The 13,994-nt window shown below is 39.2% G+C and overlaps 1 protein-coding gene across 1 annotated transcript; it reads right to left on the reverse strand.

The window, feature by feature from the left end:
• Positions 1-4,689: 4,689 nt before the first annotated feature.
• Positions 4,690-13,560, reverse strand: LOC108795140 (homeobox protein CDX-4-like). The gene is made up of 3 exons (XM_018566331.1): positions 13,026-13,560; positions 5,651-5,796; positions 4,690-5,175 (listed from the first exon to the last, which is right to left on the reverse strand). Exons 1-3 carry the CDS (start codon positions 13,453-13,455, stop codon positions 4,945-4,947), a joined length of 807 nt encoding a protein of 268 aa, XP_018421833.1. The 5' UTR covers positions 13,456-13,560; the 3' UTR covers positions 4,690-4,944.
• Positions 13,561-13,994: the final 434 nt, after the last annotated feature.

Here is a 13,994-nt window from a genome sequence, read left to right on the forward strand (position 1 = left end):
CTCCGAAAATCACGCCATACAACCGATCGGCGGCTATAGAGCCGCTGATCGGTTTTATGTGAAACAGCCGTTAACGGCTGTAGAAACGAGCGGGTCTTTCCTGCCCGTGCGCGCACGCTAGTGGGCGCGCGCGAGCAGGATGAAAATGCCGTCTGGACACGGCAACCCGCTGATGCGAGTCTGCCGTCCGTCCGTTTTTTCTTAACGGGCGGACGGCAAGAGGTTAAGGTAAACAAAGACAATTTGCTGAGTATTGTGTAATGAAGTGTTGGTCACAAGCAATCAATGAGATCTACCAACGAAAAAACACCTGCATTTAGGGGCGGGAGGGGGCGTGGCAGTGCATTGAAGTCAATGGCACCACAGCCAGGCACCGCAGACAGGACCCTCGCCCACAGTGCGATCGCCTGCATCGATACGCGATCGACTGGTAGATCGCCATCGACCTTATGGGCACCCCTGGTCTAAGGCATTTCTCCTGGAATTTTTGTGTAACTGCAGGATTCTTAACAATTATTATGTTTATATTAATATTTGCTACATTGGCTTAATATAGGTGTAATTTATGAATAATGTGTCACTGTTAAACAATGTTAAACAGAATAACATACATGATATGACATCTTGTTTTTGTATCAAACCAAAACTACTAACATCTTAGTGTGAGGTATAGAGTATTCCACTATGGAACACGTGCTATACCCTCCTAAACTTTAGGCCCCATTCACACTGAGCGACATGAAAATCGTGCAATTTTCCGCACGATTTTATATGAGCGATATTGAGCGACTTGTCGTGCGACTTTTTCCTATTGGGCTGTATGCAATCAGGAGCAAAATTGCTCGAAATCGCTCGAAAAAAGGGTCATGTAGGAGCTACAAGCGATATTGAGCGATATTGAGCGACGAGATGTGAACAGCTCCATTGAAATGGATTGGAGAAGCTACATAGAGCAATATCGCGTGGAAATATGAGCGATATCGCTGCAAAAATTGCTAGATAAATCGCTCAGTGTGAATGGGGCCTTACATGTTGTTGTAAAGTCTTGGCAGACAGGAGCAGGATACTAACAGACACCTAGCACTGATGTAGAAGGACTCTCATCTGCCCGATTCTAAGGCTCAGGATGTGCAAAGAAGAATCACTTCAATGCATAAGCCTGCACTCCCACCTGAGCATTTACAGGCAACTTTGCATCAGTTTTTATTGCACTTTTTTTGCACATTTTTTAAGGTGTATTTGGACTTCAGCACTTTTGTTTTAGCTAATGCATATAGTTGCTAGTGCGAGGGGATGGTTATTTAGGCTTAAAAAATGCTCATTTTTCAGGTGCATCTGTTGAAGTCTATGGAGCCAAAAAACACCTCATTTTTTTTCATGTAGTAGCTCATGTACTTTTTTGAACTTCAGTTGCTGAGCTACAGGCGCCTAAGCATTTTAAAGCATATGATTTTGGTTGTTAAGCAAAACTTCAAGCTGCTGAACACTCAGGTGCAAATCAGGGCTAAAGTTGGCTATACAGTAAGCAAATCTCGACCAGTTCTTGATAAACCATCCGAAATTCACTCAGTGGGTGGCCCTGTCTCCTGGCTTCTGTCCAACATCCTTTGATGAAACTCAAAGGAATGTGCTGCCAATACACCCAAACATGCCTAAAATCGCACATTGACCCTTTTTTCGTAACGCAACACTATAACGCAGGTGCGTTGTTTTCGTGTGTTGGGGTGCTATGCAAAATAAATGGCACCACAAAGCAGCTACTAATGTTATATGTGTTACCAATAGATGGAAGTCTAAATGGGCTCTGAATGTTCTCTACAAACAGATTTTAGAAACAAAGATGTATGTTTGTGATTGCATGGCAGACCTGATTTTCGACCAATTTCTGCATTCTATAAGTAACTTAAATGTGTTGTATTTTGTAGTCAGTGGAAAATCAGAAATCCGAAGTATTTTTCCAGGTAGCCACAGACACTCTAAGAAAACACAGATCTATATTTTATACTAAAAGTATATTTACAAAATCATTATGAAACAAGGCATTTGCATCGCTCACAAAAGTCCAGATGGTGTGAGGTCATGGAAATACACTGGGAACTGATCAGGAGCGTAACTGGAAATGCCAGGGCCCCATAGCAAGATTTTGTAAGGGCCCCCCCACAACGAAACCCCGCCCCCATTTTAATAGAAATGCGCTAACCAGAACTTTTTGAGCATTTTTAATTGCGTTTCAGCGCTGAAACGCGACTAAAAACAGCCAAAAAAGCTCTTTCAAAAATCGTGCGGAAACCACGCTGAAACACTTCCGCCCTGGTGTGAATGGCGCCTGAATGAGGCCTAACTCTTTACTTGAATACCGCCACACCAATGAGAGGCCGAGGAAAGGGGGATTATAAAAAAATGAAGGAGCGCTAAACTGTAAATAAGCGATTTATGTTATAAATAGTTTTTGCGCTGTGTTGGTGTTTGTGTTGTGATAAAATGATACAGGCGTATATTTAATTACAACACAAGGTATCACAACGCACGGCAATGCATCACAAAGCTTTGCCATGCGCTGCCACAGTTCAATTAAGGTTTTTTTACAAAAGGAAAAAATCATGCACTGGGATGCGTTCTAACAACGCACTGCAGCACATGTGCCTGGCGTACACCACAATATGGTGTATGTTATGTGTGTGTGGGGAAGGGGGGGTTTGTGCTTTTTTTACATTTATTTACACATTTTTAAATTTTTTTTAAATTATTATTTATTATTTTACTGTTGGGGGGGGTGGGGGGGGGTGGGGTCTTCAGGAAAATATTAGGGGTCTAAACAGACCCCTGACATTTCCCTTTTGAAATAGAAAAAGACATTGAGGACACAATGTCTTTTTCTGTAGCCTCAGAACTCAGTGAATGGGAAGCACTCAGTACAGAGGCTTTCCATTCATTCAGATGGACTGATAGAACTCTGCTCTGTGGTACCGAGCAGAATAGAAAAATTGTTTAAAAAAGTAGAAATAAAAATAGAAAACGATTGGGCGGAGCTAGCAGTGACAGCCGGGCGGTTCTGCTGCCGTCAGAATAAAAAAATAAAAAAAAGCCACCCTAGGAATGCATAGCTAGATTCCAATTGGCTATTTCACTTTGCAATAGCCAATAGCAAACTAGCTATTGCACCCACCCTCTGCTGCAGTCAATCACTAGAAGGGGACCTGATGGAGAACTTCAGGTCCCCCTCTGCTGATTGACCGCAGCAGTGGGCGGGTGCAGATGGCAAGTAAAGGTTTACTCTGCTCGATCGAGAGGGAGGCGCTATCTAATAGCGGGAGACTCCCAGAGCGTCCGGGAGAGTAATGACAGATCAGCATCACTGGTTACCAGGGACGCTAATCTGTCTCTGCAAGTGGCCGGCCAGCTGTCAGTAGCAGGCTGTATTTTGTGAATAGACCCCTAAGTAAAATTACCTTGCAGAATGAATATTACCTTGCAAAGTGAGCAGCCTATTTGCCTTTAGTAATTGAATGCCATGGGTTCAGTTCAATAACTTCTATATTTGCCATTACAAATGTTGTATTCAGAAACAATAGCCAAGGATCAGCATAAAAAAAAAAAATTCACACAGTTAAACATAACCGCCTATAAGCCTATTATAAATTAATGGGATTGCCTATTCAACTATGCTCCACTTATTACTGAAATATTACTTTCAGCTACAAGCATTGTTTGCATCAGAACTGGACAAGAAGTATTTACTGTATAAACTCAGTTCCAGCCAAATTGTTGTATTTTGTTTTGGATAGAACGGGGAATGTTTAGCACTTCAGTCAGAATTGTATTGCTGTTTATGTCCCTTTGGAAAATTCCTTAATTTCCTATCATCGCAGGAATTGATGAAAACACTTTCCAACAGGGACAAAACACAATTTAGTAAAGTGAAGAAAGGTAAAAATGTATGACAATGTTTTTATTGTTGCCCATGATTTTCTGTCATGGCGATGAGTACGCTGCCCATTTCTTGTACAAACTTTACAGGCACAGGAAGTGAGAAGAAATTTCCCCAGTGGGGTCACAAACAGATATAAATAAAACTTACAAAAAAATTAAGTCTTCCCCACTCTATCCAGTGGCTTTAAAAATTACAATGTGCTTTTTTGAGGCTGTTTTGGGCTACCAATGAAATCCTCATGTATAATTAATTTGGCATAGCAGTTGAAATATTTGAGAATTCTTTATTGCTCAAAGTGTATTGGGACAAAGTATTACACACAGCTCCCTATTTCTCTTTAATTGCATGAACAGAATAAAAGGTAGCTCTGTATATATATGCCAGTAATTCATTTATTTAAGCCAGCTTGCTCTTGACAGATGTTCTAGTCTTTTATTCTATTCACACAAATGCACAAACTGTTTTGATCCTTTTTCTTATAGCAACAATTTGATATTGGATGGAATAGAATCCAAAACTGTGCAGGATGAAATGGATGTGCTTATAATTTGAATGACTGTAGATGGGATAAGAGTTCTTAGTAAAATTACTATTTCTTAGTAAGATTTAATGTCAAATGTTGATACAAAAAAAATGTTTGCACTAAACCACCAATATTCGGTACGCACTTGATGACAAATATTCATTAGGCGTATGTAAGAATATTATATGTGACATTTAAAAGGACAAACTAATAAGTTCTTAGTTCATCAAAGTAAACAAGTCATTTTATCTTGAAACTCCCTGGTAGGTTAGAAAAAGCTTAACACTGCCTTCATCCTTCAGTTTATGCTGTAGAGTTTCTACTTGCATGGCAGGTTGCACTTTCTTTATGTGTAGTCGCCATTTCTGCTAAACTCTACCTCTGTTAGAGAGGATAACAGTTTGCAGAGTCCTGAAGACAGCAAAGGAAATCCTTATTGTCTTATAATTAGTTCAGGATAGTTATAAATGGCTGTGTGCAAGCTTCCACTTTACACAATAACTTGTTGTATGATGTCTTCAGGCTGCAGGCCATTGAGTGCAAGTTGTGGTTGTTGGTATAAAGAGCTTGTCATTTCCCCTTGTACCATAGAGTCACAGTGCGGGTTGGGACTGGCTGAACTGGAATCACTCTGCAAAGAGCCTGCTCCCTCGAACTGATTCATTTTCTTTTTGAAAAGCTTTCTTTCCTTCGCTCTTCGGTTCTGGAACCAAATTTTTACCTAAAAGGCCAAAGGATGAGAAATATATATTGAAACAGCAGTGCTAAATATTTACACATTGTTTAGCTCAAATATTTAAAGTACAGCATACCCCAACCTGTCCGGCTATCTGCTACTCTGTTTGTCTTTAGGCAATGCCTGAAGACTCATCTCTTCAATGAAGCCTATCCTTGCTCAACCTAACAACTGAACTATCACTTTCTCATACAATTCATCCCCACACAGATATCATCACTTATATCACTTGCCCCTCCCTTTTAGATTGTAAGCTCTCACGGGCAGGGCCCTCCTTATTATCTTGCCTTGATTTGTATTGTAACTGTAATGTCCTCCTTATATTGTAGAGTGCTGCACAAACTGTGAGCGCTAAATAAATCCTGTATAATAATAATAATAATACTAAATCCTGTATAATAATAATAATAATAATAATAATAATGATAATAATAATAGCCAATTGACATTTAAAACTTACCTGTCTCTCAGAAAGGCATAAGTTAGCAGCAAGCTCACTTTTTCTTCTTATGGTAATATATCTACTATAATGAAATTCTTTCTCGAGCTCCAGTCGCTGATGGTCAGTGTAAACAACCCGATATTTTTCCTTTGTCCTTGTTTTACCTTAAAAATCAGAATTGCAGTTTTTAAATTTAATCCAGCAGTGTTGAAATTGTAATAATTTTGCATGAGAATACTGTAATTGCTTTATCGTAATCCTTTAGTTATTGTGATTCCTAATTCCTAATTACATTTATTTGAAACAGTAAGCAATAAGTTCCATTAGTGAAGAAAGGGCATAATGAGACGCATAGTTCCTGTACGACTGGAGGGTTTCAGCCTGCCCAGGTTCATGTATGATGATAATTTTATTGCTTGCAATGTATTATCAGTTAATATTTTGAAAGGTAACCAAACCTATAAGACCACTTGCTCCTGTTTGTAGCTTACATATTTGTATTTATGTTTTCATACTGTATTGGTTACTACCATACACTGCGAGGAAGCAGTAACACTTGGTACTTAGGGGTCATTAAGAGTCTTGCCTCCAGGTATCTCAGTGTTCTGCTGAAACAGGATGTGACCAACTCAAAGGGGGAAAAAAAGCAAAGAAACAAAGCTAAACACAACTGTGAAGATAACAAACAAATACAACACTACCTACGTGTGCTGATGCCTTTGATCTTTCGTTATTCTCTTTGATGTAAGTTTGGAATCATACAGAGGAACAAAGATGCCCAAATTGGTTCTCTACATTCTATGGAGGTGCTAATTTCAAACTGATAGCAGACAAAGGAGCTACAAGGTGATCTTATCAATGAACGTCTTTGACAAGCAAAAGACGGAAAGTGTTGCTCAGACTCCCTTTCATGTTAGGGAAAGTACTGTAGGATTGTCATTCAAGAAATTGGGCTAAAAATGTTTTTCATACCGAGGATTGTCTGAATTTTTTAGAGAAAAAGTGCTTGGCTTCAGTTCAATGTTTGATTTACTCTGGACATTTTATTACAATTAAAAATGTTGTTACTGTCCTATACTTCTTTGTACAGTAACAAATGGTTTTGTCTCATGTTAAAATTCTTTTGAAGCTTTTGTTATATGAGAAGTGTAGCTTACTTATCAGATACAATGAGAAACATGAAGTTTTGGCTGTGTACACATCCTGGCCACCAAACAATCTTTCAAATAAAATATATTTCTACAAACATGCAAGTCTACATCTCAGGGTAAAATCGGTGAGGCAAATTCATCCCAGCTGTTCACTTTTCTCCTGGGCAGGCTGGGCCAAGTAGTGTTGGTTAGAGTTCTGCAGGGGCTTACAATATATATATAATTGTCTGCCTACAGTTTAAGGGTATCCATAGACATGAAAGACAATCAAAGTGATCTCATATCTATGGAGAGGCCCTGACCTTTGCCTCAGATTGGCTGCCTATTGCTGGGAACATATGTTGAGCAGGTTAGAAGACCTGCCCCAATTGATGTTGTTCCTGAGGGCTAATTCACACCAGATGTAGTTGTGATGCAGTCTGTTCAGTTTGGCAGCTGCATCAAAATCGCATCACAATGCTTTCCAATGGAATTTCTGGTGCTCTGTTCGCACCAGTGCAGTCAGAAAAAAATCCTTCTTGCCACATTTTAGCTGCTCCGATTGCAACAGAATGCATCAAAAAGCATACAAACGTATGCAAACGCACTGGAATGCACTGGACTGCACTTGGGAGCCAATTTTAAGCAAAAATAAAAACAGCACCATGACCTGGCAAAATCATGTCAAAACCGCATCACAAACGTGTCAAAACACATCGCACTGCAGCTGCGCAGAAGCACACAATTCTGATGCAGTTATAGTGTGAACTAGCCCTGAATGAGGTAAATGGTGCTGGAAACATCTGGCAACACCATTCATCTCTACAGGCATTAACAGGAAAGTTTCTGTTCTTGAACCTGCTGGTTGATGTTTGTATCTTAGTGCATGCATGTCCAACTGTGAATCTATTGCAAAGTCTTACCTGGAGTTCTTGCAAGCAACAACACTTTCTGTTGCAGGATGGCAACATGAAGCCACTGCCTCTTAATTAACACCAGCATTGTCAGCCCGGCCTGCAAGCTTCTTTAGTTAGCTATTGAGCTGCTTGTCAAGTCTGCAGTAACCATGCACAGACCTGATAGGTAGCCCATTAGCCAACTAAAGGATTATGCATGGTAGCCTAACAACACTGCTACTAATTGAGAGGCATTGATTTAGTGTGGCCAACCTGTAACAGAAAGTGTTGCTACTTTCAGGTAGGAAACTTTGCAACAAATTGGGTTTACCCTTATAACTGTTGGCCAGTGAACATCTGGTTCTACAAATTACATTAGTTGGCCATTGTGGTTAAAAAATTACTGGGTCAGGCAATTGTCATCTCATGAAGAGCCCAAATTATTACCATTACTAAAATTAATCTGGCATTTTCTGTGCATATTTGCTGTTCTCTCAAATGCCCACCTCCTTTGTACAGGAAAGATGTGTATAGACTCCCAGTTTGCAAGCATGATGATAAAATCACTTGCCCCTCCTTCTAGATTGTAAGCTCTCACAAGCAGGGCCCTTCTACCTCCTGTGCAGAAATGGTATTGTTAACTGTATTGTATCCCTCAGTTTTGTAAAGCGCTGCACAACCTGTTGGCACTATATAAATCCTGTATAATAAATAGGGCTGGTAATGATTAAAATTTTCGTGTTTGATTAATCGAAACATTTTTTAATCGATTAATTTTGATTAATTATAACGCACATACAGATCCAACTACATTGGGCTATACACATACAGCACAGCAATGAAGTAATAAAATGAACTAGGATCACACTAATCCAGCACTTTATTAATCTCACGTGCCCCACTCAATATGGCTGCCGCTTGAGTGGGGCAACTCAGAATAATAACGTGCTGGGTTAGTGTGATCCTAGTTCATTTTATTACTTCATTGCTGTGCTGTATGTGTATAGGCCAATGCATTGGAGTTTGGTCCACACTTGTGGGCACACTGACCAGCTGGGAAGATTGTAGAAGAAAGGTTCGATGTTAATTGGCAGGCTGCACAGTGATGTTCCCTTTACATGTAAGTATAACCTATTTAAAAATTGATGGGGCAGAACAAGTTTCTTGGGCAAACTCACCAGCCCAAGTGGCTCTGTCGGCTAACGAAGGGAAGGGGGGAGGAGTCCGGTGACGTCATGGACATCAACGTCACCGGACTCCCCCCGCCCCCCTTCCCTTCGTTAGCCGTCACGGACATCGGCGTCACTGGACTACCCCCCACCTTCCCTTCGTTAGCCGACGGAGCCACTTGGGGAAGGGGGGAGGAGTCCGGTGACGTTGATGTCCATGACGTCACCGGATCTCCGACGGGACTCCCGGACGCCGGCGGAGAGGTGAGTATTTTCATTAGCGATCAAAAGCATTTTAATCGAAAAAAATTGTAACGATTAATTGCGGAATTAATCGTTAATTTCTGCAGCCCTAATAATAATATGAATAATAATTGAGGCCAGAGTGTAATCCAATAATACTAGTGTAATGCCTTCATCTTGGTCCTAGGGCTTTTTAATACGAAGGTTATACTCCTGATTTTAAGGCTGACAGTCATTTTGGTGTCACCCTCTCTGAAAAGTCAGGCACTCGGTCATGATGGACTGAGAGCCCGACAGTTGCAGGAGAGAAAAGGGGGCCATACCTTAACCCGCTGGGTGAACGTCCCCTCCTCTTTCTGCCGGCGTCCATCACCAAGATGGCCATCAGCAGGTGTAACAAATATGGCCATTCATGCGCGACGACATCACACGCACGCGCATGGTAATGTCATGCGCAATTACATCACAGCGGGGTGTCACCCGGTATCTGCTGCAAGTGACACACCTGGTCTCGGGACACCCCTGGTGACATGAAACTATTGATGTAAGAGTCAGTCAGGCAACCAGCATTTCTGGAAGCTTAACAATGGCAGCCCCCATATTTCCTTCACTACAGATATTATTTAAGTGTAAACATGAATCCGTTGAATTTTACATATACGCATTCCGTGTTTGGCCAAAATATGAAAGGGTCTATAAATAAAAAAATGTTCTATTGGTTCCCTTTCACACTATATGTTGTTGACATAGCCAGGGCTATTAAGCCAGGTTAGCTTTGTAAATGTGTATTACTGAAGTTTTTAAGTGCCCACCTAGTTATTTTCCTGGACAAATTTGTGTTATCCTTTACTCTTCAGATGTTCTTCCTATTGCTGTTTACAGAAATGACTTCTGCCCTGTGGGAAATATCCTTTTAGCTGGGTCAATTGCTCAGTGTTTGTTTATTGCACCTTCCCAATAATGTTGGTAGTTAGATTCCTTTTGTATCATTCCAAAAACCTGTTGTGCTTTTGTGATACTCTTTGTATAGTAGTGTCCATTGTAGAGTAAGAACCAATGTGTTTGGGTCACTTCCCATGCTCATCCCCCAACTTTATGACTTTGCCAGCTGTTTGTCTGTAAATTTGGAAATTGGAGTGTGTAAATACAACATGCAAAGCTATTTTTGAGCAATGTATGAACTGAAAGTGGCAAACAAGTTTCAAATATGCCTAACATATCTAAATATGCCCATCATTTACTAGGAGGAATGCCATGCATCATTTTAGACAAGCTGATCATAAAAGTCTTCCAAGTGCAATAAAAGCCTGTGGTCTTTTATATGTTGTGAAAATCAGCACCCTTTCCGGCTGTATAACCCCAGGAGAAAAAGGACTATGGGAAGACAAAGCTGCATATCAAAGCAAAAGGAATAGAGGTGTGAATAAAGGCCTTGCTACCTTAACATGACCGAAAGAGTTTATAATGACTGAGCCTTTTTAACTGCACTTCATGTCATGCTTCTGTAAAACAAATTACCTGAAAATTATGTGGTCTTTACTTGAATGGTACTATATCTGATGAAGTTAGAACTCAAAAGTCATCATAAAATGTTAAAGAACGGAATAATCCTGGTGCATTTTTTGATGCTTATGGTCCATTGAAATTAATGGTGACATTCAAACTATTTATCAAGTATTTAATGGAATTTTTAAACACAAATGTAGCATGAAAAGTTTCAATCTCAAAAGACTTTGTAAATGTCAGCACAAGTAATAAGGTGTGCAGAAATACATGCATGTATTGTTGCATGTACATTGGTCTCTAGTACACAGTCTAAACAGATGCAAGTTTACAAATACATTTTCTCGCCCAATGCCACTGTTGTATTTAGATGCATGAATATACAGGCATGATTTAGGTCCACATATATTGTGCATGATGAAATTTGCTGCCACCTCCATGTACTTGGTTATAATTTAACTTATATAGTCTGTACAAATCAGCAGTAATAGGCATTTGTAAAAAAAAAAAAAAAAAACCACATCTATTAGCAAAGGGCCTGGGGAGCAAAATTCTATTTTAACTGCTGTGCACCTACTTGAGTGGGGAGACATTTTAGGCTGCCTATATGGAAGTCAACAAAATTATATTAAACTATCTTAAAGACTAATATTTCTTTTTTTGTATAAGACATGTTCTTTATTTATGCTATTAATTATTCTAATGTCATTGTTCCATGTACTTGATGAAATGTCAAAAAAGCAATACAATATATACTAACAGGGTTATTCACTAAAGAGTGAAGAGTTTGGAGAAGGCAGAAGAAGTGAACAATCTAGGACAACATAGCTGAACTGAAAAGTGAGATGAATTGGAGAATTTTTCCAAATCAGCTATTTTTGGTCTAGATTGTTCACTTCTCCTGCCTTCTCCAAACTCTTCACCCTTTTGTGAATAACCCTGTCAGTGTTAGCTTAAACTTTCCCTTCTACATTAACATACAGTGTTATGTGATGTGTATGTGTGTGCAAGGGTGGCCTTCACAGACTGTTGAACTGCAGTCAAATGCAATTGAATAATTCTGACACACTGGCCATAAGACAGGCAAGCATAATGATTTATCCTTATAAAACCTCCCAGTACCACTGAAGGTGCTTAGATCAGTCAGTGCCTGTCTATATACGCTCATGTAGACACAGGTCAAGATTAATAAATATTCATATGTATGAGCACCCTCTTGTCGGAGCACACTTCAGTACTTCTGCTGCCAAATAAGCCCTGATTTAATGCCACTGTTCAAGCATATAATTTGTAAACTCGCTTTCCAGAAAAGTACAACATTTGGAAAAAAGGTACATAAGTTTTTTTTTTATCCTGCAGTACTTCTTGGAAGCTTTTATAATTAATTCAGCTTGGTTGGAATGCTAGCACAAATAAAAGTGATAAGGGCTCATTTTCATTATTTTAAAACATATGGCCCTATGTTAGAAAAATATTTCTTTCCTAGTACCATTACTTGAGTCTAGGAAACAAACATTACTTTTCATATACTCTATAAATGATTTGGAGTTAATGTTTCTGTTAATCTCTCTGCAAAGAAGACCGGTTAATTTAGAGAATTGTGACCAAACTCATATTAGTTTGACAGCTTTTATAGATCTATTAAGCCTGTTACACCCTACAATAAACAAGGCATTTTACTACAGTATCTTATGGTTGTTAATTAGTTTTGTACAATAATTGTATAGCACATGTGAACAACATGCTGCTACTGTTTGATGAAGAGTACATGATAGTGCAGCTTTTCCATATCCTACTATGTTCAGCTGTTAGTTACCTGCTTGCTGCCTTATAAATGACTGATCCTTCTTAATCTGAGTGGAAAAAATGGGGACTTGTAAATACAATACAATAAGTTTGCCTCAGTTTGTGGATAGTTTAAGCCACCCGCAAGTCTAAATGCTAAATTGTGAAAGATGTATGTGCAAATATCAGCCAAATGTAGACTTTTAAAACTGTAAAATGTATGCATAAAGAAGAGGACTTTATATTGTGAATATGTTTTTAAATTATATGACTCTAATAAACATGTTCCTCAATGGCAGCAAGTAGAGCATATTAATTTTGTATGCTACTTGAATAAATACTGACAATTCTTTTAGGGTAAACAGGTTTTAGATGTCAGCAAGGAATGAGTTGAGCTGCTTGAGTATTCTAATATTTGTTTATTTTGCTAAAAATAATAATATAATAAATAGATTTATATTTATATCAGGTGGATTATCTCTGCACGGGTTTCCCTCCTCTGTTGTTATAAACTTGGCTTGGGTTTAAAAAAAAAATCTTCTCATCTGTAATTGTTTTAGAGAATCCTTATTGAATTCCAAATATATGTACTTGATTAAATAATAAATATGCCCAACCGTAAGGCACATTTGTGGCTAAAAAAATTAGTGTTGTTTCTATTACATACCTGTAGATGTAGATTGTACTGTTTTTCTCATCCAGTCATAAGAATTTTGACTTTGACCACTGGGAGAGTGTGAAGCTGAAAGATTTCCTTCTGCTGTATGCATAATCCCAAGTCCAGAAGGATGTGGAGAATTATAGCCAGGAGAATTGTAAGGAAATTGGCTTGGTGATAAGTCAGAGGTCTGTATGGCATTTCCGTTAGATGGTGAAGCAGAGTAAGTACTCCAGTCCTCCCGAGGTGACCCATACTGTGATCCCCAGACTCCACAGGACTGCACTTGGTTATCCATGGTTGGTACATGATGATAAGCCACATAGTTCAAGTATGGCTGACTGGACACATAATTCTGTCCTGCATGGTTGTTATGTGTTGGCCTTACAGAAAGCGGATACATGTTAACTGATTTACACCCAGGATATGCGATGTTCATAGTTGTACCAGTTCCTCAGTGGTCATCATTAGCTGTGTAGTCTTCTTAAAATGACCCTTGCTTCTTTCACTTTTTCGGTCTATCTATAAATGACCCCTGCTAGCTCTGGAGTCTCATTGCTACTCATGACTAACAATGGTGTGACCAGGTGCTGGCAGTAACAGTTTACTAAGGCCCTGTCTGATGTCAGAGATAACTGCCTGCCCCCCAAATACATTTGCATTCAAATGAAAGGCTGGACATCCCAGCCTCATCACCTTGTTGCTACTTCCAGTGCTTCCTTTTCAACTTATATCAAGTTTTCCACGTTCCCTGACACTTATTTATATTAAGCTTCTGTGCAGTCCCATCATTCTTTAACTTTCTTCCAACTCTGCTGTCATAATTGATATTTTCATGTAAAAACTATGCTGAAAATTTAGGCCCCATAAACCCTATAAAACTCAGAGCATGATACTATAGCCATCTAACAAGTGCAAGTGCAGAACTTGAAACAAACAAAATACTTTGTCTTTTAATTAAAAACAAAAATACTATAT

The sequence above is a fragment of the Nanorana parkeri genome, unplaced genomic scaffold (assembly GCF_000935625.1).
Source record: "Nanorana parkeri isolate BGI_ZX_2015 unplaced genomic scaffold, ASM93562v1 scaffold938, whole genome shotgun sequence".
NCBI lineage: Eukaryota > Metazoa > Chordata > Amphibia > Anura > Dicroglossidae > Nanorana > Nanorana parkeri.